At 42.2% G+C, this 21,933-nt stretch overlaps 1 protein-coding gene across 4 annotated transcripts in view; it reads left to right on the top strand.

Moving 5' to 3' along the window:
* PAN2 (poly(A) specific ribonuclease subunit PAN2) overlaps positions 1 to 21,933 on the top strand; it is a 179,243-nt gene that overhangs the window by 45,815 nt on the left and 111,495 nt on the right. For 3 of the 4 annotated variants that reach the window (XM_085874652.1, XM_085874653.1, XM_085874655.1), the window contains 4 exons: positions 6,016 to 6,191; positions 7,254 to 7,295; positions 13,449 to 13,545; positions 13,645 to 13,764. In XM_085874652.1, coding sequence (XP_085730778.1) covers positions 6,016 to 6,191; positions 7,254 to 7,295; positions 13,449 to 13,545; positions 13,645 to 13,764 — 435 coding nt within the window. The remainder of the gene's footprint in view (positions 1 to 6,015; positions 6,192 to 7,253; positions 7,296 to 13,448; positions 13,546 to 13,644; positions 13,765 to 21,933) is intronic. The other variant, XM_085874654.1, reaches the window with a different exon arrangement.

Below are 21,933 nucleotides of genomic sequence, written 5' to 3'. Positions count from 1 at the left end.
TGATGCATGGAATGGTTTCCCTGGAAAGGTAGTGGCAGCAGAAAAAGTAGATAAGTTTAATTTAGAATTAGATAGGTACCTGGAAGTTATGGATATAGAGGGGTATTGGGATGTTGATAAGACTTTTAGGTAGTTTGAGTATTGATGGGTGATTGTGTATGGAGTGCTGTTGGTAGGGATCTTGTTAAGGGGGGTTGTGTGGTTGATGTGTGTTTTTAACCAAGCCCATGCCCCCTCTCTGAGGGGGAAAAAAAAAAGAAGAAAAAAAATACAATTTTTTTTTTTCCTCTTTCATTAATTAAAACGATCTTGGGTTGGTGTGGTGTTTGCGCAGGCATGATGGGCTGAATGGCCTCCACCTGTGTTGGATTTCCTTGTTGTCCTTGTTTGTGGCCAAATCTGCTGATATCAGTCCAATGGAAGGCAATCCATCAGGACCATACTCTGTACAGAGTGTCGGCGCTACCGAAGCAGTCTACTGGGCTATTGGGCGCAATCCTGGATGGGTTGCCACTCCAACACAGGATACTCGAATGGCTAAATCTTCCCAGCAAGCTGGTACTCATTTTGCCGACCTCAGAAGGATGACAGGCTGTCAACCCCACCTGGCATTAATTCATTGGCAAAGTGGGATTTTAACTCTGGACCCTAGGATCCCAAGCCCACCACTCTAACCATTAAGCCAACACCAGGAATGGAAGGCAAGGTGATGTCCATTTTCACTGCAGGGTATCCCAGAATTGTTCATCCCAATAATTTGCCATATTTGGGCTTGACTCAGTCTGAACGTTACAAACATAACAGGAATTTCACCAGTTTCTGACAGATCCACCTTTGTTCCTTACTTATCCGGGTTCCTTCTGATGACTCCGATGCAGTATTTGGTCTTGCATTGATTATGTTTGCACCATATCCTGATGCTGTGTGAACCGTGTTTACCCGCTGAATGATCTCTGATAGCTTGTACCTGTTACTGTGCTTGAACTTGCGGAGCAACTGATGAAAGCTATCTACATTGGTTCTTCCCAACATCTTTGCTCGTTGTTCTTTTCACATTTCTTTCTACTTTTTAACATTTCTCCTTATTCTTTCGAATTCTCACTTGTGAATTCTCACTGAAAGTTTTCTGCAAGGCTCACTTGACTGTGCCTGGATGGGTTTGAAGGTTGTGGAGTTGAGGCTGAAGCCCGAATCCGATCCAGGTTCCTCCCCGATGACTCCATCTTTGCTCTTTACTTATTTGGGTTCCTTTTAATGAGTCCAATGCAGTATTTGATTCTCCATTTGATCTTATATGGGTTATAATAATGGAATCTCCCATACGCATTTTAATTATATTTTAAAATTATTATCAGTTCTTGAGCCAGCTTTCTCCATCTGTCATCTTTGTGGGGAAACCATTGTAGGAAACATTGGTTAGCATGTGCATACACAGGACATGTGACTGTTCACATGCTTTATTTAAAATCAACCAATCAGATCACTCAGTTACATCCTGAGTGGAGACCGCCTGGCAGTGGCATGTGTGGCCTGTTTAAGGCCAGGCATATTACAAATACAATTAAAACTGGTTAACCAGTAATCCCGGGCTTCAAGGCGTGCCTCCATTTTAACAAATTTCAACACTATCACCCTGTCACATGATATGGGTTTTCCGAGTTAGAAAGTTAGTTCAAGTCTGCAATAGGGCCCAGCTACGGGGTCCCTCATGTTATATCAATGAAGGATTGAAAAACCCATTGCAATACATGATAAAGAAAGAAACTTCACATTGGACAAATTGAGGCTGGACAAATTTTCAAGTCCCCAAAAAAGTCCAATAACTCCACATTTGCACATTAATGTAAATGGCGAACTTGTAGAACGTTAAAATATCTTCCAGAATGTGTGGTCACTTTTTGTCTAACTTCTTTAGTTTTCATTTTACGACATGTCAAAAATGGGTGATTTTAAACTTTGGGGGGCTCTGGGGCCTCACTGGGGTAAAATACAGACATAGTGTAAACATATTTGGAATCCACTCTTCAAGGCCTATCAGAATCTGTCATTAAATTTTTTCAACTCTCATTTGCATATTTGGCATATTTAATGAGGCGAATCGGCATCATTTTAATCATATAAATTATGCAACGATTTCGACGAAATTAACAACCTAACATTCCAATGGAACCTCACAAATGTGTGCAAAAGTTTGAGGCTGTCGTATTATCCCTTTTGGAGAAGAAGATGTTTTTAGGTTTTGGAGAAAATCCAATATGGCCGCCATACCACGTGACCTACGTCATCAAAATTTTCAAAGTATAAACTTCAGGTGGAGAGTTATTAAATGGATAAGATTCATTGAATTTAATCCAAGCGTTGTTTTCATTTTATGACATTTCAAAAATGGGTCATTTTCAACTTTGGGGGGCTCTGGGGCCTCACTGGGGTCAAACACAGACATCGTATAAACATATTGGGAGTCCCCTGTTTATGTCCGATCTGAAGGTGTCATTAAATTTTTTCAACTCTCATTTGCATATTTTGCATATTTAATGAGGCGAATCGGCATCATTTTAAATCATATAAATTAAATAACGATTTGAACCAAATTAACAACTTAACATTCACATGGAACATAGCAAATGTGTGCAAAAGATTGAGGCTGTCAGATTATCCCTTCTGGAGAAGAAGATGTTTTTAGGTTTTGGATAAAATCCAATCTGGCCGCCATACCACGTGACCTACGTCATCAAATGTTTCATAGTATAAACTTCAGGTGGTGAGTAATAATCCTGTTAAGTTTCGTTCAATTTCATCCAACAGTTTTCCCTCCAGATCCGCCACAAAATCGGTCAGTAGAACATAAAACGCCTTTAATAAAAATAATAATTAAAACTGGTAAACCAGTAATCCCGGGCTTCAAGGCGTGCCTCCATTTTAACAAATTTCAACACCATCACCCTGTCACATGATGTGGGTTTTCCGAGTAAGAAAGTTAGTTCAAGTCTGCAATGTGGCCCAGCTACGGGGTCCCTCATGTTATCTCAATGAAGGATTGAAAAGCCCATAGCAATACATGATAGAGAAAGAAACTTCACATTGGACAAATCGAGGCTGGACAAATTTTCAAGTCCCCAAAAAAGTCCAATAACTCCACGTTTGCATATTAATGTAAATGGCGAACTTGTAGAAGGTTAAAATATCTTCCAGAATGTGTGGTCACTTTTTGTCTATCTTCTTTGGTTTTCATTTTACGACATGTCAAAAATGGGTGATTTTCAACTTTGGGGGGCTCTGGGGCCTCACTGGGGTCAAGTCCAGACATGGTATAAACATATTTGGAGTCCCCTGTTAATGAACTATCTAAATCTGTCATTAAATTTTTTCAACTCTCATTTGCATACTTTGCATATTTAATGAGGCGAATCGGCATCATTTAAAATCATATAAATTAAATAACGATTTCGACCAAATTAACAAATTAACATTACCATGGAACTTAGCAAATGTGTGCAAAAGATTGAGGCTGTCAGATTATCCCTTCTGGAGAAGAAGATGTTTTTAGGTTTTGGAGAAAATCCAATATGGCCGCCATACCACGTGACCGACGTCATCAAAATTTTCAAAGTATAAACAGCAAGTGGAGAGTTATTAAGATGTTAAGTTTCATTGAATTTCATCAAAGCATTGTTTTCATTTAACGACATTTCAAGAATGGGTGATTTTAAACTTTGGGGGTCTCTGGGGCCTCACTGGGGTCAAGTCCAGACATGGTATAAACATATTTGGAGTCCCCTATTAATGAACTATCTAAATCTGTCATTAAATTTTTTCAACTCTCATTTGCATACTTTGCATATTTAATGAGGCGAATCGGCATCATTTAAAATCATATAAATTAAATGACGATTTCGAACAAATTAACATTACCATGGAACTTAGCAAATGTGTGCAAAAGATTGAGGCTGTCAGATTATCCCTTCTAGAGAAGAAGATGTTTTAGGTTTTGGAGAAAATCCAATATGGCCGCCATACCACGTGACCAACGTCATCAAAATTTTCAAAGTATAATCTTCAGATGGAGAGTTATTAAATGGATAAGTTTCATTGAATTTCATCCAAGCGTTTTTATTTTGTGACATTTCAAAAATGGGTCATTTTCAACTTTGGGGGGCTCTGGGGGCTCACTGCGGTCAAATACAGACATAGTATAAATATATTGGGAGTCCCCTGTTTATGTGCTATCTAAATTTGTCATTAAATTTTTTCAACTCTCATTTGCATATTTTGCATATTTAATGAGGCGAATCAGCATCATTTTAAATCATATTAATTATGTAACGATTTCGACCAAATTAACAAATTAACATTACCATGGAACAATGCAAATGTCTGCAAAAGTTTGAGGCTGTCGTGTTATCCGTTCTGGAGAAGAAGATGTTTTTAGGTTTTGGATAAAATCCAATATGGCCGCCATACCACGTGACCTACGTCATCAAATGTTTCATAGTATAAACTTCAGGTGGTGAGTAATTATCCTGTTAAGTTTCGTTCAATTTCATCGAACAGTTTTCCCTCCAGATCCGCCACAAAATCGGCCAGTAGAACATAAAAACACCTTTAATAATAATAATAATACTAACGAATTCAATAGGGCTTCAGCCATGCTTGAAGCCCGAACTAGAGGGGCACTCGGTAGATAGCATACCTCTGCCAGGCTGATTAGTTTATGTTTTCTATCCCACTGTATCTGGATTTGGACCTGAACTAAAATTTAATCGATTTGTTTTGTCACCTAATCAAATCACCCACCAGGTTTAGTCTGAATCTGTCCACAACTTTTTGAGATATCCTGCTATATGCCATTTTTGGCCCCCATCTCCCAATGGTGAAGAATGACTTGAAAAAATTCTCAGATCCGGATTCGGGTTCGGATGTTCACCAACATCTAATCATTTTGTCCTTGTCACACACCCAAGCTCTCCACAACTTATTGAGATATTTTGTTCACAAACAAACGAATGAAAAAAAAAAATCACTCGGTGACACTTGGCGAAACGGAACGGCACTCCGGAGAGAACATACCTCCGCCAGGCTGAGTAGTTTACATCTTGCATGTCACTGATGGGACGGATCTGATTCCGGACCTGATCCAAAATCGAATCGGCTTGTTCTTGTCACCTAACCAACTCTTCCACCTCGTTTTGTCACAAGTCGACCATAACTTTTAGAGAAATCTTGCTATACATGGTTTTTGGCCCCATCTCTCAATGGTGAAGAATCACTTAAAAAACCTTTTTTTTTATCGAATCCGGATTCGAATCTTCACCGAAATTTCGCGTTGCTGTCCTTGGCCGGTCACCTACACACATAAAAATATTCAGAACGATGCTTGAACACTGTGGCCAAAAATCGTGTGACAGACAGACAAATGCTACAGACCAACATACTTCGCAAAAAAAAAAATTTCACCAAGTAATAAACAAACAAACAAATAAACAAACAAACAAACAGACAGAGGTAAACCTTCAGTGGCAGAGGTAAAAATACACTTCCACTAAAAAAAAAACCCAAACATGTATAATTGATAATGTAATTGTTGAAGGACTGTTCCAGCATTCATTCCAAACTCAGTACTTTTATGCGTTTGTTATCTTTATCACTTTTCCACTGTGTCCACAAAATTTGAAGCAAGTTTCGATCCTCGCGATTCCATTCAAAGCATGAGTGATGTTTTTTTTTTTTGTTGTTTTTTTTTTTTTAAATAGAGGCTTGTTATGATTTTCCATCTCATTTTTGAATTTTGTATCCAAATTCTAGGATTGCTCGTGTTCATATTATTTCATCATAGTTGTGTATATCGAAGTCTTTTCATTTTCCATTCTTGTTTTGAGTTTATTTCCCGGATAGTCTTACGAAGTGTTTTGAGTGATTTTTGTGTTGAAACGATTTTTCTCATGCGTGATAGATTGCTGTCTGGGGGTGTTTTGTGCAAAAGCATTAATTCAAATGTGAGCTTTCCCACACTTCCAGGCCACTTTCAACACGTATTCACGAGAAACAGAATTTCCTTTGCCCTGTTTGACGGAGAACCTGCCCCACTTGGACTGGAATGATGATTTGGCTCCTCTCTCACTCATCCCAACACCATATACGTCTGAGCCTCTGCTTTCTGAGTGGTCTCCCTCTCGCTCTGCTGCACTAAGAAGGTTTGCTTCTTGAAATAATTTACACCGTGAGGTTCTTCATTCCTGCTCTTGCTGTTGCTTTCACTTCTCATTTTGTATCACTTTATGCTCTTGACTCGCTGTAAGTTCGTTCTTTTGGACTTTGACATTTTTTATGAATTATAAACATCACCATATCTGCTTGCTAAGCCTGGTGTTGGCTTCTTAGGGTCTTGAGTTTGAACCCCCTGTTGAGCCGTTGAATAACACCAGGTGGGTTGACTCAGCCTGTCATCCTTTCGAGGTCAGCAAAATGAGTACCAGCTTCCTGGTAACAAAGGGCAACTACATCAGCAGCACAGCCACGCTCCCAGCAATGATGCAACCAGCACCCACAGGCTGCGTACAAAATAATAAACCTCGTCTGAAGATTAATGTTCTCACTTCATTGCATTTAACAAGTAACTGCAGTTCTATGCATAGGTGGTTTTTCCCACGTAAATTCAATCATTGATATGCTTCCTCAGAAACAAAATTATCCTAAACTCTGCTGCTACTGACCAAAGCTTACATTTTTTTATTTTTATTTTTTATTTTGGTGGTGTGAGCAAGAATGTCTCAATTCCATACTAGCTTGACGCTGGCATGACATGATGGACGCAGCTCTCATCACATGTCATAGTCATCACTATATTTAAGAAGTCCATCACCATGCAATCTGTGCAGTCTCCTGTGAATTTAATCTGCAGCGTTGATGTTCTTCTCAACAAACCTGATGATCCCTGTTCCAAAGCACATGCGACTATGTTGCCAATCATGTTGGTACTACCCATAATGCTTTGACCAAGGTTGATGTAACTTATTGTACAGCTTGGCTGGTGCACCCAATATCATTGCATAGAATTTGAGCATCCTTCACAATTATGTTTTGTGTTGTCGTTCCTCGCTTCTGCTCTTTTGTCTATCCACCCTCCTCGAACCCAAATAAGCCATAATTCCCTACTCGGTTCCCAATGCCAATCTTAATGCCCTCTTCCTGGTCAACCAATCCCCATCATTCCAGAAACACTCCCTTTCCCTCAAAAATTATTCTTGTTGTTTCAGAAATGTGACTGCTTGCTGCATACCCCATTCTTCCAACCATAGGTAGGCCTGTAACTCGGTAGCTGAAACTTGGTAAGGATCCGGATCGGTAATTTTGGCAAAAGATTTGCTGGATCTTTGATCGGCTCAGAGTTCAGATACGTTTTCATTGCATCAAGCGTGTGTAAATCAATCACATGGGGGATTCATGGCCTCAATCTCAGCTGCATTGACTGGTACAGCTGGCCACAGCACTGGTTGCGTTACAATCATAGACTCCTATAGAGAAGGACTGGAACCTCGCGATCTCGGGGTTTGTAACTTGAGTCTGAAGGATTAACTTGAGTCCGGGGCTAAAATGACTTCGAGAAGGGCTCGACACGATCTCGGGATCCATATGGGGGTTTTTGAGGACGGCGAGTTCAATAGTGTCATTTTCAACACCACCTGAGGTCATCTTCAAGGTCAAAAGGTCATATTTCAAGGTCAAATTACTGAATTTTGGTATTTTTTGCCCGTTTTTGTGTCTAACTCATAGAGGAAAACTTTTGTAAAGTCTATGACAAAACATGACATTGTGCACCGACTGCACCTACTTGCTGATTTCTATCATCGTTAACTAATGTATGTTTTGTTTGTTTCTCTTTCAGAAACTGTCCAGCTGGTGATCTCACAGGATCTTTGTGTTGTTTCCTGCTTTGGTGACAATATGCCACGTCGTTGCAGCTGCTTTGGTTGTAGAGGAAACTATGATGGGACGCCTTATATAAAGGTCATATCCTTCCCAAAGGATCCTGAGGAGAGGGAGAGATGGACATTGGCAATGCCAAATGAGAAAGAAAGCTTGAGGTGCTTAAATGAGATATATATATATTTGTGAGACACATTTCAATTGTGATTGGGTGTCAGTTCGGGGTGGCAAACGACCCAAAGACCCCCCATCAATATTTCCTGGAGTACCGAAATCAGCTTTGAAGCAGGTGACTTCAGCCCCACACCCAACATCATCTTCTACGTCAGAATCAAGAGCTAAGAAGATGCAGGCAGCTGATGAGGCTGCAGACAATATCCAAGATTTCGACCACTTCTGTGCTAAAATCACCCTATTTTCCTGGCTTTAACGTCATAAAAGACCAGGAAAACCTTTACCTATCAAGAACTGATGCTACTGGACAAACTGTCAAGCAGTTCTTTCATTTCCAACAAATTCACTCACCTTTTGGATTTCTATTCTTGAATAGAGTTGAGAAAGATGGCATTGAGGTGCCCAAACGACTTTTTCCTTTACAGAAGAACAGCCTGCTCTCAAAATGGTCCCAGATCAGATCCATAACTGACCAGGTAAACATCTATGAATGCACAAGCAAGGAAATTCTTCAGCTTGTAATAAGCCAGCTCTGTTGGATGACTGAGGCACACGAGCTTCCTCATTTCAACTTCCTTCTGTCGCAGCTGCATCTTATGTTCAAACCTCTTGATCGTCACTGATTTGATACTGATACTATGATTTTCGCAATGCAGCTTCACAACATATCACCCGGTGCATACAAAATGATTTGTGGATCTGGCTTAATCATTCTACCATCAACAAAAAAGGTAAAACAGATGCTTGCTAGTAGTCAGCAGGACTCCAACCTCAAAACCTTGTTCGACCAGCTTAAACCACAGCAGCGTTTGGTCAATTTAATGTTTGACGAGGTAAAGCTGGTCGAGACATTGCGATTTTTTTTTTGGAGGGCATGTTGCAGGATATGCTCAAAATGCAGCAGCGGGTGGTGAACATGAAATGCTTGCTTCACATGCTATGGTTGTTGCAGTTGCCTGCCATTTCGGTGGTCCACGCTATATTCTACGCATTTTGCCCTGCAAAAAACTAACTGCCGATCAGCTGAAGGAACTCCTTATCGAAGCTGCATCAGCTGTAGTTGGTGCTGGCGGTACTGTGATTTCTTTGATATGTGACAATTGCAATACCAACAGCAGTATTTATTCAAAACTTGGAGGACCAGGGAGTTGCCAAGTGCTGTCAATTCAAGAGCAATCTATGTTCTTAGTGTACGACTATGTGCACATCTTCAAAAATGTTCGCAACAACTGGATTACTGTTGATGGCAAGACACTCTCATTTTTCGTAGATGGTAATGAGTACAAAGCTTACTGGAGTGATATTCAGAAGGTTTATGAGATCGACCGGGCTACTCCTATTCGCTTAACCAAGCTGACACACACCGCTGTTTTCCCCCAAGCCCCTTCAACGCCCGAGCATACCATTGGTATGCCAAGTGTTCAATGACAAGACTGTCGCTGCTTTAAAGACCTTCGAGGATTCACTGGGCATCAGCGAAGGCACAATCATCCTCACCCAGATAATCAGTGAGTGGTTCAAGATGATGAACGTGAAAGACCGTTTCTCAGCTATCCATCTGCACGACGAATCCAGACAGCCTTGGACAGCAGACTGTACAAGTTTCACTAGGCTGGAGCAGGCCTGCCAAATTATATCTACCTGCGCATGGCAAGGAGGTGGTGGTCGTAAGCTGAAGCTAACTCGGCAAACTGCTGAAGCCTTCACTGTGTCCACACGTAGTAATGTGGAGGCTGCCAAATTGCTTCTGGCAGAGAAAGACTTTGACTACGTTCTTCCTGCTATATTTGCAGATGAAGCCTTGGAAAAGTTTTTCGGCCAAGCCAGGCAAAGAAGTGGTGGAAACTTCTACATTGACGTCGCTGACATTATGGCTGCAGCTAAAATTGTAAATTTTCAAACACTCATTAAGCATGACATTATGCCCGAATCTAGTTCTCGTGTGATTGATTGTGACAAGAACTGAACAACTTCCATAAATCCAGATAAGCGAAGTGAACTCATTGACGAGATTACTCCTCAAGACACTCAGGATCTCTTGGAGTCTGACGATGCCCTAAAGCATAAAGTAGTTTATTTGGCCGGACACCTTGTTCATAAATATGGCGATAGCACTAGTATGGAGGAGATCATTGATGATGAAGATTGTAACGAGGTGTCATCTGAGTTTCTAGATAATTTGAATAGAGGTGGATTGAGTGTGCCGACTATGTCAACCATCTTTTTTTTGTACATAATGCCTATAATTTGTATGATAAGACTAAAATGCGTTGCCGATTTCATTTTGCTGAGCTGTTATCCTCTGTAGATGCACCTTTCGCTAGTAGTAATGCTGCATGTACTACTTTAGCTAACATTCTGTTGAAAGCTCATGTCCTCAATGGAAGTGACAAAGAAAAAGCTTTGGGATGCCTCAGGAGGAAAGAAAAGCTCTCCAACTCGTGATAGACATAGACATAGTTGTAATTGGCATAGTGTTGTGACACGTATATAATGTTTACGTAATACGATATATGACAATAAATATCAAAGTTTGACAGCTCGACACACTTGCATCTTATTACAATCAGCCATCTTTCACCGTTTATGAGTTCGACACAAAAACGGGCAAAAAATACCAAAATTCAGTAATATGACCTTTTGACCTTGAATATGACCTCAGGTGGTGTTGAAAATGACACTATTGAACTCGCCGTCCTCAAAAACCCCTATATGGATCCCGAGATCGTGTCTCTAGCCCTTCTTGAAGTCATTTTAGCCCCGGACTCAAGTTAATCCTTCAGACTCAAGTTACAAACCCCGAGCATGGGAGGTTCCAGTCCTTCTCTGTAGGAGTCTATGGTTACAATACAATGATGTGATTGATACGCAGGAAATTATAACAATTAATTAGTTTCTTCATTGTGCAACGTTTATTTCCATTCCTTTCATCCAATCACAAGTTATAAATGCAAATGTCATACCATGCATATTTCCATAAACTAGGTTGCAGGACATGCTGACTTGCACTACCATCGTCTGATAAATGTTTTTGTAACATTATAAAGAGTGTCACATGGCTGTCAACTGACTGCAACACTGCCGACACTTGCAGTAGTACACGCGCTCCGTATGGATATGCTGTAAGCTGAGTTGAGACTCGAGAATTTGATCACTGAGAGACACTCAAGGAGTCGATAATCAAACTCGAGGAGCAGCCTCTGCTCGGCCGCCACAAGATGATCAGAACTCAGCCAGCCGTGTGCTCTGCTGGTCGCTGAATATCGGTTTTCTCACGTAAGAGTTCCATATTACTGTTTATGCACGGATTATATTAAGCCTTCGATTATTCACTTGTGGTGCCATTTGATAAAGTTCATAAATTGTTAATTTTTGATAAAGTTCACACTCTCACTATGTCTCTCCGAAAGGACCGTTTGGAACCCCCCCCCCCCCCCAATCCACTTTCTCAACAATCCTCTGGAAAAAGTTCCTTCTTTCAAGCTTCTGGGTCTCACCATCTGCCATGATCTTTCCTGGGAGAGCCACATTTCAAACCTCGCCTCCAAAGCCAGTCGCCGACTGGGAATCCTCCGTCGTGCAAATAAAAGTCCTTCCTCGGCCCACCTGAACTCCTGACCACTTACAAAGTTTTTGTCCGCAGCCTAATGGAGTACTGCTCTCCTCTCTCGGCTCGTGCTGCTGCCTCCAACCTCTCTCGGCTTCACGCAGTGGAAACCAAGGCATTTCAGATTATTGGCATCTCCCACAATAGGGCTGAGTCTTTGGGCCTCTCACTCTCTCACCACAGGCAGATCGGTAGTTTTTCTGTCTTCTACAGTCTCCTCTCCGGTCTCCCCCCCCCCCCCCCCCGCTGTATCTGTGATTTGTCCCCACCATATTTCCGCAGGGCGCTCAAGGTCCGCCAACAACCCCTTCTGGTAAAGCTACTAAAATCACGAATCACTGCTCACCTTCACTCTTTCATTCCTTTTTTTTCCCGCCTTTGGAATAAACTCCCTCACTCTGTTCAATCCCATTCTCCCTCCAAGCCTTCAAAACAGCTGTTCACCACCACCTCTTATCGTCCCCCATCCAAATCCTCGATCTTTTCTACCCCCGCTAATCCACTCCAAACCCACCTCCTTCAAATTCCCTGTTTTTCTTCCTGAAAGTCCCTGTGATGTCCATCTTGTATACCCCGTGTTCCCCGCTCCATCCCTCTCCCTTCCACAGATCTCCTAATGTCTCTGTTCCCCACTGTTTTGTCCTTCCCACTCCCGCCCCTCTTGTCGCATGCCCCCCTTGCTGTGCGTTGTGTGTTAGCTCTCACACGAGCCTCGACAAGGTATACAAAAAAAACTGTGTTCTGCAAATCAATGTTTGTTTGTTTGTTTATTTATTTATTTGTTTATTTATTTGTTTGTTTGAGGGCATCAATTTATGAACTTTATCAACTGGCACCACAAGTGAATAATCGTAGGCTTAATATAATCCATGCATCAAACAATAGTATGGAACTCTTACGTGAGAAAACCGATATTCAGCAACCAGCAGAGCACACGGCTGGCTGAGTTCTGATCATCTTGTGGCGGCCAAGCAGAGGCTGATTGGAGTTAACCTAGAGCTCACCGTACCGTGACACCCATGCTCACGGCTAACTCATAGTTGACAGGTAACAGTTCCAGTTCCCGATTACGGTAACATTTTGCTTTGAAACTCACAAAGAGAAACAACATGACCATTCTTTGGCACGTCCGATTCATCTACAAATGAACATTTCCACCACACACACTTGCAAAATACAGTACAGTTCCGCAATTACTTCATTCCATCTGACAGGAACATATCTGAGTTATTTTCTGAGTTGACAGACAAACCCGGCTTGAATTGGACTCGGACTCAGCTCAGAAGTGCAACTCGCCGAGTTCGAGTTGGGGTACTGCACTAACCATAGGTTGACATCTGTCACCGTACCTCATAAATTATCGTACTTTTCCATGCCTATCTCTACTACGTCCTCAACCCTGCCAATCCTCACTGTGACCTGTACTCATTCCACCATTTACCCCTGCCTGCCTCTGCTCCAGCCTCACCCCTACCTGTAGTCACTCCAGTCTCACCCATACCCACACCTGCTTCACCCTCACTCCTTCCTGCGCTCACTCCACACTAACCCCCTGCCTCTGAATTCCTTATCCCCTCACCACTGCCAATCTACAAGACGGACTACCTCACACGCATACTTCTATTTTACAAATGTTTCACACACTGTTATCTCCTGCATGGTTGTGTTTGTGTTTTGTGTATGTATGTATATTATAGATATCACAATTTTCCAACATTATTACCATCTGCCACTCTCCCCTTAGAAAAGCTCCACCAGTTGACCTTGAGATTCTGAGGACGATGAAAATGGTTGGTTTCATTGGATATGCCCCAAATCCACGCACTAAACTTCGTAATCAGGTGCAAGAGTAGACTTGTTTCTTTCATTTTGTTTTTGATGCATCATGTGTTGATGATGTGATGGCATATTTGACTCCCCCCCCCCCTCTCCCCCTGCAGATGCCATACAAGCTTGCAGAAGGAGTTAGTGAATCTGAATGTCAATTGAAGGAGCCTGAGTCTCCAATTGGGCGGGACGAAGAACCTCACTTGCACATGATTCCCAAAAAGTACCGCAAGGTAATCAGAAATTATTTGAGTCCACATTATCAAGATATAGTCACACAGACTTGACAGACAACCATTCATTAATTATCATCTATATTCTATACTATAAAAGGAGTCTGTGCGTGCATGCGAGTTCCAGACCCTTCTATACCTTGAGACCCCTTGACAATCTGAAGATCCCTTGTGATCTACAGTCTGAAGAACTTAGACCATTTAGAACCTTAAGACTGCTTAATACCTTCATACTGTTTAGATTAGAACCTCAAGATCTTTAAGACCCCCTAAGACTCTCATTACCCTTTAAGACCTCCTAAAACCACATAAGACACACAATACCCTTCAAGACCCTTAAGACACTCAATATTCCCCTACCCTGAAGACCTTTTATAACCCCAACACCTTCAAGATCCAGACCAGTCCAGATGGCATCAGCCCACGTCTCCTAAAAACCTGCTCCTCTGCTCTTGCTCACCCTCTCTCTGTTCTATTCACCCTCTCATTTGCTCAAGGCCATCTGCCATCTGCTTGGAAATCAGCAAACATTACCGCTCTGCATAAAAAAATGTGCAAAAACAGATCCCTGCAACTACAGACAAATCAGCCTTCTCCCAATCATCAGCAAGGTTATGGAATCCATCATCGCTTCCGACATTAAATCCTTCCTCTTCTTCTCAAATCTTCTGATTTCCGATCATCAATTTGTATTCAGACGAGCTCACTACCCTGGACTTGCTGCTCCTGCTTTCTCAATAATGAATGGAGATTCTCATTGCCAGACATGAAATCAGAGCCATCTCCCGAGACATATCGTGTGCTTTCGATACGGTCTGACATCCCGCCCTGCTCACCAAACTCTCTTCCTATGGTATCCAAGGCAATCTCTAGTCATGACTCGCAGACATCCTCTCCTGTCTCAGTCATCGTGTGAACCTAAATGGAGTTCTCTCATCCCCCCTGCCTCTTCAGGCTGGAGTTCCTCAAGGCAGTGTTCTGGGCCCTGTGTTTTTTCTGGTTTTCATCAATGATCTCTCCAACCCTCTGAAAAAATCCTCTATCTCTTTGCTTATGACCCCATCCTCTGCCATACCATCTGTCATCCCTCAGACTGGCAAGCAGCAGCTTCTTCACACTCTCTGCAGATCTGGATAAAATCACAAGCTGGTCCAACAGGTGGAACATGTTTTTCAATCCTGACAAATCTCACACTCTCGCTGTGTCTCTGTGAAAGGACCATTTGGAACCCCCCCCCATCCAGATTCTCAACAATCCTCTGGAAGAAGTCCTTTCATTCAAGCTTTTGGGCTTCATTATCTGCCATGATCTTTCCTGGGAAAGCTGTCTTCCAAAGCCAGTCACCGACTGGGCATCCTCTGTCATGCAAAGTCTTTCCTTGGCACACTTGAGCTCCTGACCACGTATAAAGCTTTCATCCACAGTCTGAAGGAGTACTGCCATCCCCTCTGGGCTGGTGCTCCCGCCTCCCACCTTTCTCGGCTTCACGCTGTCGAAAGCAGGGCATTTAAGATCATTGGTATCTCCCGCGATGATGCTGAGCCTTTGGGTCCCCCACTCCCTCACCGCAGGCAGGTGGCTGTTCTTTCTGTCTTCTACTGTCTCCTCCCCAGCCTCGACTCCCCCCCTGCTCTGTCTGCGATCTGTTCCCCCTCGCCCCCACCCAATATTTCCACAGGGTGCTCAAAGTCTACCAGCAACCCCCTTCTGGCAAAACTACCAAAATCATGAATCGCTGCTCACCTTCATTCTTTCATTGCTCTTTTTCCCTCTTTTGGAACAAACTCTCACACACTCTTCAATCCCACTCTTCCCTCCAGGTCTTCAAAACACCCGTTCACCACCATCTCTTATCTTTCCCATCCAAAACCATGATCTTTTGTACCCCTGTTAATCAACCCCAAACGCACCTACTTGAAATCCCCTGATTTCCTTCCTGAAAGTCCCCGTTGTGTCCATCTTGTTTATCCCCCATACCCCACCCCCATCCCTCTCCCTTCCACAGATCTCCTGATGTCTCTGTCCCCCACTGTTTTGTGCTTCTCTCTCCCATCCCTCTTGTCTCCTGCTCCCCTTGTTATACGTTCTGTGTTAGCTCTTTTTCGAGCCTTGACATTGTATATTAAAAAATGATTCCAATATCCTGAAAGCCCTTTAAAATGCATCAGACCCTTAATGCCCCTAAGATCCTCTAGACCCCTCAGACCTTTTAGGACCCTAACACCCTGTATATCCTATAGACCCCTAAGACCTTTCTGAGAGCCTTCTACAGTAACACTTGGGGGTCACCAGTCATAATCAAAAGGCCCCCCATTGGTAAACCGACTCGATACAAAGCTAAGATTCCTCAAAATATAATTAAGTAATTAATTTTCTCGATCTTTTTACAGCGCGGCGACATCGCGCTGTTCTGTAATTGGCGATTCAGTCCTGTGTTTTCTGTCACACTTATGGCCACGTACGTCCCTTTGATCTGAAGGCTATAAATAGAAATTTGTCCAACGTCACAACTCTTCCCATCATGCATGCTAATTCACCGTGTCTACATTTAAATTTTATAACTGCAAAATTGTTTCATCATTCTTAACCTTTCACTGCCCCCAGCCACGCGATATCGAAGTATTCACTTCTTTTTATTCAGGTTTTGCTCGTCTTGTTTGGTGGCAAAGAGAAAAATCTTGCGTGGCAAAGCAAAAATGGTGTCCATGACAACAATCTCACCCCATTATAATAAAATGTGTTTATCTTTTTTTGTGATTTTGTTAATGCCAAACCTCAGGAATTTTTCAGGATATCGGATTGAAAGTAACACAGCTTATTTGTATGCATGTGTAGTGTATGTGTATAAAATCTGGTGAAAATTAGTCAAAGGTCAGGGTCAATGTCATCCAAACCATGGAAAACACCGATTCAGCTGCAATTAGAAAATGCGTCAACCAAATTTGTTGTGCACAACATTCCATCATGTAAAACGCTTGATAGGTCAAATTTTCGAAATTACCAAATTGCTGTTTTCATGGCAACGACTGTTTATTTTGATTTCGCAAGTATCGTGCATGGCACGATGGATATATTTTAATCACTTCTTCTGAGGGGACCGCCATTGTCTATAAGGTTAACATGTACCACGTGTCGTGGCCCACATCATCACTTAATGTTGAATTTCCATTTCTGCCAATGCACACTGCAAAAATTGCCCATTTGAGGTGAGCCATCTATGAATCTGTCGGAGATTGGTAACCTGCTAGTTGGAGACAAAATGCTCGGTGAAATTTGGAATTGGTGGCTACATTTAACAACCTTTGTTCTTGATTATTTTCCAATGGCAACTTGTTGGCGGAGTCTTGCCACTGTATTGATCATGCTAACTTTGTCCTGACCTTCCAACATCTGGAAATCATTATTGAATGAGAGAAGTTTCACTTACATGGCTCACAATTGTGAGCTGGAAACTGGAGACAATCACCCTCAGACATTGCCATGCCCACAGAGCAGTAGTAGTATTTGCAATACTATTAGTAATATTGTTGTAGCCGTGGGTCATCTCAGTTGCTTGGTATGAATCCCATTGGGCCACTCAGATAGCGGCCCTAACGGCCAGCTGGTTCGGCCGTCCCGGTCCGGATTACGGGTCTTTCCATCCTGTTACCGTGCTGGTGGGATCGTCGAATCGGCCAATGCGCTACGCTAATTGCGACCACACTAATTGATGTATCTAATTAATTGCTAAGTCTCTAATTAATGGCCGAGCGAACCGAAGAGATGCACGGCACGGTCTGGAAATACGGTGTTAATTGCTAATGCCAATTTAACCTCAACAGGCTTCCCCTAATTGCAATGATCACCTTGTTCAAATTTACCCCAAGACCAGGTATCCTTACTTTAATTCATGGACCTGTGGTGTATGTGTTTTTTGTCGTGCTACTCCTGCAGTTCTTGGCTGATTACATCCAGACTTGCTGCATCAGATCAGCATGACCCCAATTGGTGTATAAGGGTGTTTTTATCTTTGCCGGTGGTCTTTGAGGGGGATGGGGGAAGGGGGGGGGGTGAGAGGGATTGCAAATTCTCAATGTAAATGTGTATCGTGTAGTGCTGCCTCAAGGTGGGGGAGGGTATTACAGGTCTCCACCATTTACAGGACAGCATTCCTGTCCCCACGTTTTCCAGTGCAGTAAGGTGTTTTGAATTGTAAGCAGTCAGTATGTTTTTGCTTCATGCACGTAACCTGGGTTATTTTTTTTTTGCCTATACAGAGCTGTCAGTTGCCTATATTCCGCCCAAATAAAGGTATGCCTCAGAAGAATGTGTTGCATGCTTGGAACAAGATCCCCCATAGGGCGGGTACTCTGTTAGTAGTATTTAAAGGTCCACAGAATCAGAAAATCATGTTTGGTTTAATGAATAGATATGGCTTCACTTAGTCATTCTTTTCTTGAATAAATTTCTTGAAAGGAAGATTTTAATATTATTTGGTGCCCTGTTATACTTGATTCGCCCCGTCCCCCTCCATTCTCCCCAAATAACATCATCCCGACTTCAGCTTCATACATGTGTGGTCTGACAGCACCTTCTACATTAATGATTTTGACCATCATCATAATATGGGGATTCTTGATCAAAAAATCATTCTTCGAATTCACTTTCAGCCGAGTCTGAAACGAGTTGTGCAGCCATTATCCATTGCATGCTGAGACGGTCTTTCCCTCGATTACGTCATGGCAGTTTATCTGGAATTTTTATGGGCAATACACGATGGTTTTGCTTTAACTACAACACCTAAATATTTATTAGAATGAAAAACCATGCTCAGTTATTTGTTCATTATTAAAAATCAATATAATCACATCATATATATATATATATATATATATATATATTTTTTTTTTTTTTCTAATTCTGTGGACCTTTAACATAAATGAGGGCAAGGGGGACAGGAATACACAAACAAGCAATCACAATCAACATTCAATAACAAGTAAAAAAGGACATGAAATGTAATAGCCCTCGTTGTTTTAGTAATTTTTCTGGATGGAGTTAAAGTGCTTGTCCATATTTATGTACAACTAAAATGGCCGCCAGTCTACCAGTCGGCCAGCTTTGATCAGATCGCAAAATACAGTTAGGTGCAAGTGTGTGCCATTGTGTACTGTGCCTGTGCTAAGCTTGAACAACATTGGTAAATGCTTGTCCGAGAAATGGTTAAGGACGTGTTCAACTTTGGGGTTTTTTTAAAATAACAAAAATGGCCACCAGTTGGCCATCTTGAATCTGATCTCGAAAAGAAATTACATGCATATGTAAGCCATCATTCATTATCTGTTTGCCAAATTTGAACAACATCGGTAAATGCATGTCCGAGAAATGGTTGAGGATGTGTTCAACATCAGGTTTTTGTTTTTTTTACAACTAAAATGGCCGTCAGCCAGCCATCTTGAATCTGATGTCGATAAAAATGATGTGCACATGTATACGGTCACGTGTCGTCTTTGTGCCAAGTACAAGTAAAATCGGTCCATACATGGCTGAGATATGTTTGCGCACGCACGCATACACTTACGGACACGAAAATCGAGACCAAATCCATCAGCCCCCATTTTAGACTAAGTCCAATGGGGGTGAACAACACCTCTTAACCACTTCTGATGCATGCCCATGAACCAACGAATGAATTGAAATTCTTAAATATCTAAGCCTTATCAGGCCCATTCATGCACACCACATTAGAGACAGAGGGAATCACAGGACAGAAAATACTGTGTGATGTCCGGGGAAACACTGCAAGAAGATGGAAGGCAGTTCCCGGCTGCCTTAGTGGGGACCAGTCCGCCGCGTCCTGTGCACTCCAGCCTCTGGGGGAGAGGAGAGGGTTCGTGGCTCTTGCCCGGTGGAGCATGAGTCTGGCACGGCAGCACGGGGAATTCACTGCACCTCTCCAAGGTGAATCTGGGCAACTCCTCTTCTGCTTGGGCACTCGCCTACAGCCACCATCCCGTACGTCATCCAAAACGTGCCGTGCCCTCCCCTCTCACTCAGCATTGGCCAAGAGTCCTGTATGGGTTGAGGACTCCCCCTCCCCCCTCCTACATGCCACCTCTTGGGACAGCCCTCCCCCAGTCTTGCTGCAGAGCCACTGGTCTTGTTGTATAGACATGGCGACATTTCCTGCCAATGTTAGCACCGCAAGGCCTACGTGATACTATAAAGCACCTAAATGACAAAATACAAAGGGTAGAACATAAAATAAAGGCTCACATGGTTGGAAGTTTTAAGATACACACGTTGGAAGGGTGACCGTCTATCTATTACATATAACGACGCATATCTAATATCACAAGTAATTACTTTATGCTCACTCAAAGACATTTACTGAGGAGCTAACTCAAGTAGACGAAGCAATGTTAACCCCTAGGAGTCATTTCCACAACAATATATTATCAACTAGAAGGGCACTCTGTAGAGCACATGCCTCTGTCACATAATGCCTGATCCATGAGAACATATCTGCCCTAATACATTTTTGAAATATCATGCCACACATTACTATATCGTTTTTGGCCAGATCTCTCAATCTTGAAGAATCACTTTGAGAATTAAATAATTCTCGTATCCTGATCCGGATCCGGATCTTCACCAAAATCCAATCAGTTTGTCCTTGTCACACACCGAACCTGTCCACAAAATTTCTTCCGGCTCCGTCCACAACATTTTGAGATGTCCTACACACAAACAAACAGACAGAAAGGGGTGAAGACATAACCTCCTTAAGCTTCGGTGGTGGAGATAATCATGCATGACAATACACTGTATAACATCATATACTTTCATCACCTGGTGATGGATAATTGAGGAGACCTCAAGTTCTTGATGTAGGTTATAAGTGGAAGACACTTGTAGATGTGACTGCCTTAATGGTTTTTCATAGTCTTGCTTGCATTAATAAAGTTACAGAATTTTCAGCCTGATTGATGCATTCCACAACTCCAAGCAAATATACTTTTCAAAGTCATAAGGTCATGTGTCAGCTTGGTTTGGTGGAATGATGGGGAATAGACTCCATGTATTATCCAACAAATAGAACAGAAAGTCTTCAGCAATGTTGCAACAATGCTCTTGGTCTGAATACAGAGTGGATGGCGTGTATCCTTAAAGGTTGCCTGGGAGTAGCAACAATCCCTGGATTTGTTCATTTTCAAGACCACATTGGCAATTGCATGGTCATAAAATCAACATGCACAATTATTTAGGAACAACATAAAATATAAAGAAAGTGAGAGAAAAATATTTGCAACATAAGTTAATTAGGAAGAGTCGGGTTTGTGCAGGTATTTGAAAATGTGTTGTCATAATGCAAAATACCATTACATACAGGTAGTTGCCAAAAAAATGGAAACGCCTGCGTAATTGAGGGATACCAAGCAATGGCTTCCGTACAGGTGTGGCCCATGAGTTCATGAAGCAAATATCATCCCAGCATGTTTCGAGTGGTGTATAAAAATGCTGCACAGGCATGGCTGCATGAGGAGATGCCGCAATGTTCCCATCCACACAGCACGTGTGGTCGCCAATGGTTTGATGAGCATGACACTGATATTATCCATATGTGTGGCCTTCTGAGTCACCAGATCTGAACCCAATCGAGCATTTATGGGATATTCTGGAACGACGCCTGAGACGGCGTTTTCCACCTCCATCAAACAGGTGTGACTTGATTGACTTTCTCATGGAAGAATGATGCCACATCCCTCCTGCGGAATTCCAGACGCTGGTGGACTCTACCACGGCACATACAAGCCGTACTGGCCGCACGTGGTGGCCCATCGACCTGTTAAGTGACTTCACATTGGTATTTCCATATATTTTGGAAATTTCCATCCACCTGTACGTGATTTCCTACAGAAGTGAGTCATATAATATACTAGCGGGGTGTGCTTACACATTGTGTAAGCATATGAACCGTGCTTCGCAATTCTCTCGGGTCACTCACCCGCATTTGCTTTTTCATTTGTTTATTTTTAAAAAAAAAAATCATTTATTTATATTTTCATTTACGGATGCTTTCCATCCATTCTGTGATGTTTTCTGATGCGTCGGCTTCGATATCCATCGGCACACAAAATTACCGTGCTTCCCCATTGTCTCAGGTCACTCACTTGCATTTTTTTTCAT

Source organism: Eptatretus burgeri, chromosome 3 (genome assembly GCF_056783735.1).
Source record: "Eptatretus burgeri isolate ZD-2024b chromosome 3, Ebu_testis_v1, whole genome shotgun sequence".
NCBI lineage: Eukaryota > Metazoa > Chordata > Myxini > Myxiniformes > Myxinidae > Eptatretus > Eptatretus burgeri.
Note: the sequence above shows the minus strand (reverse complement) of the source record. Positions and strands in the feature narration are given on the sequence as shown.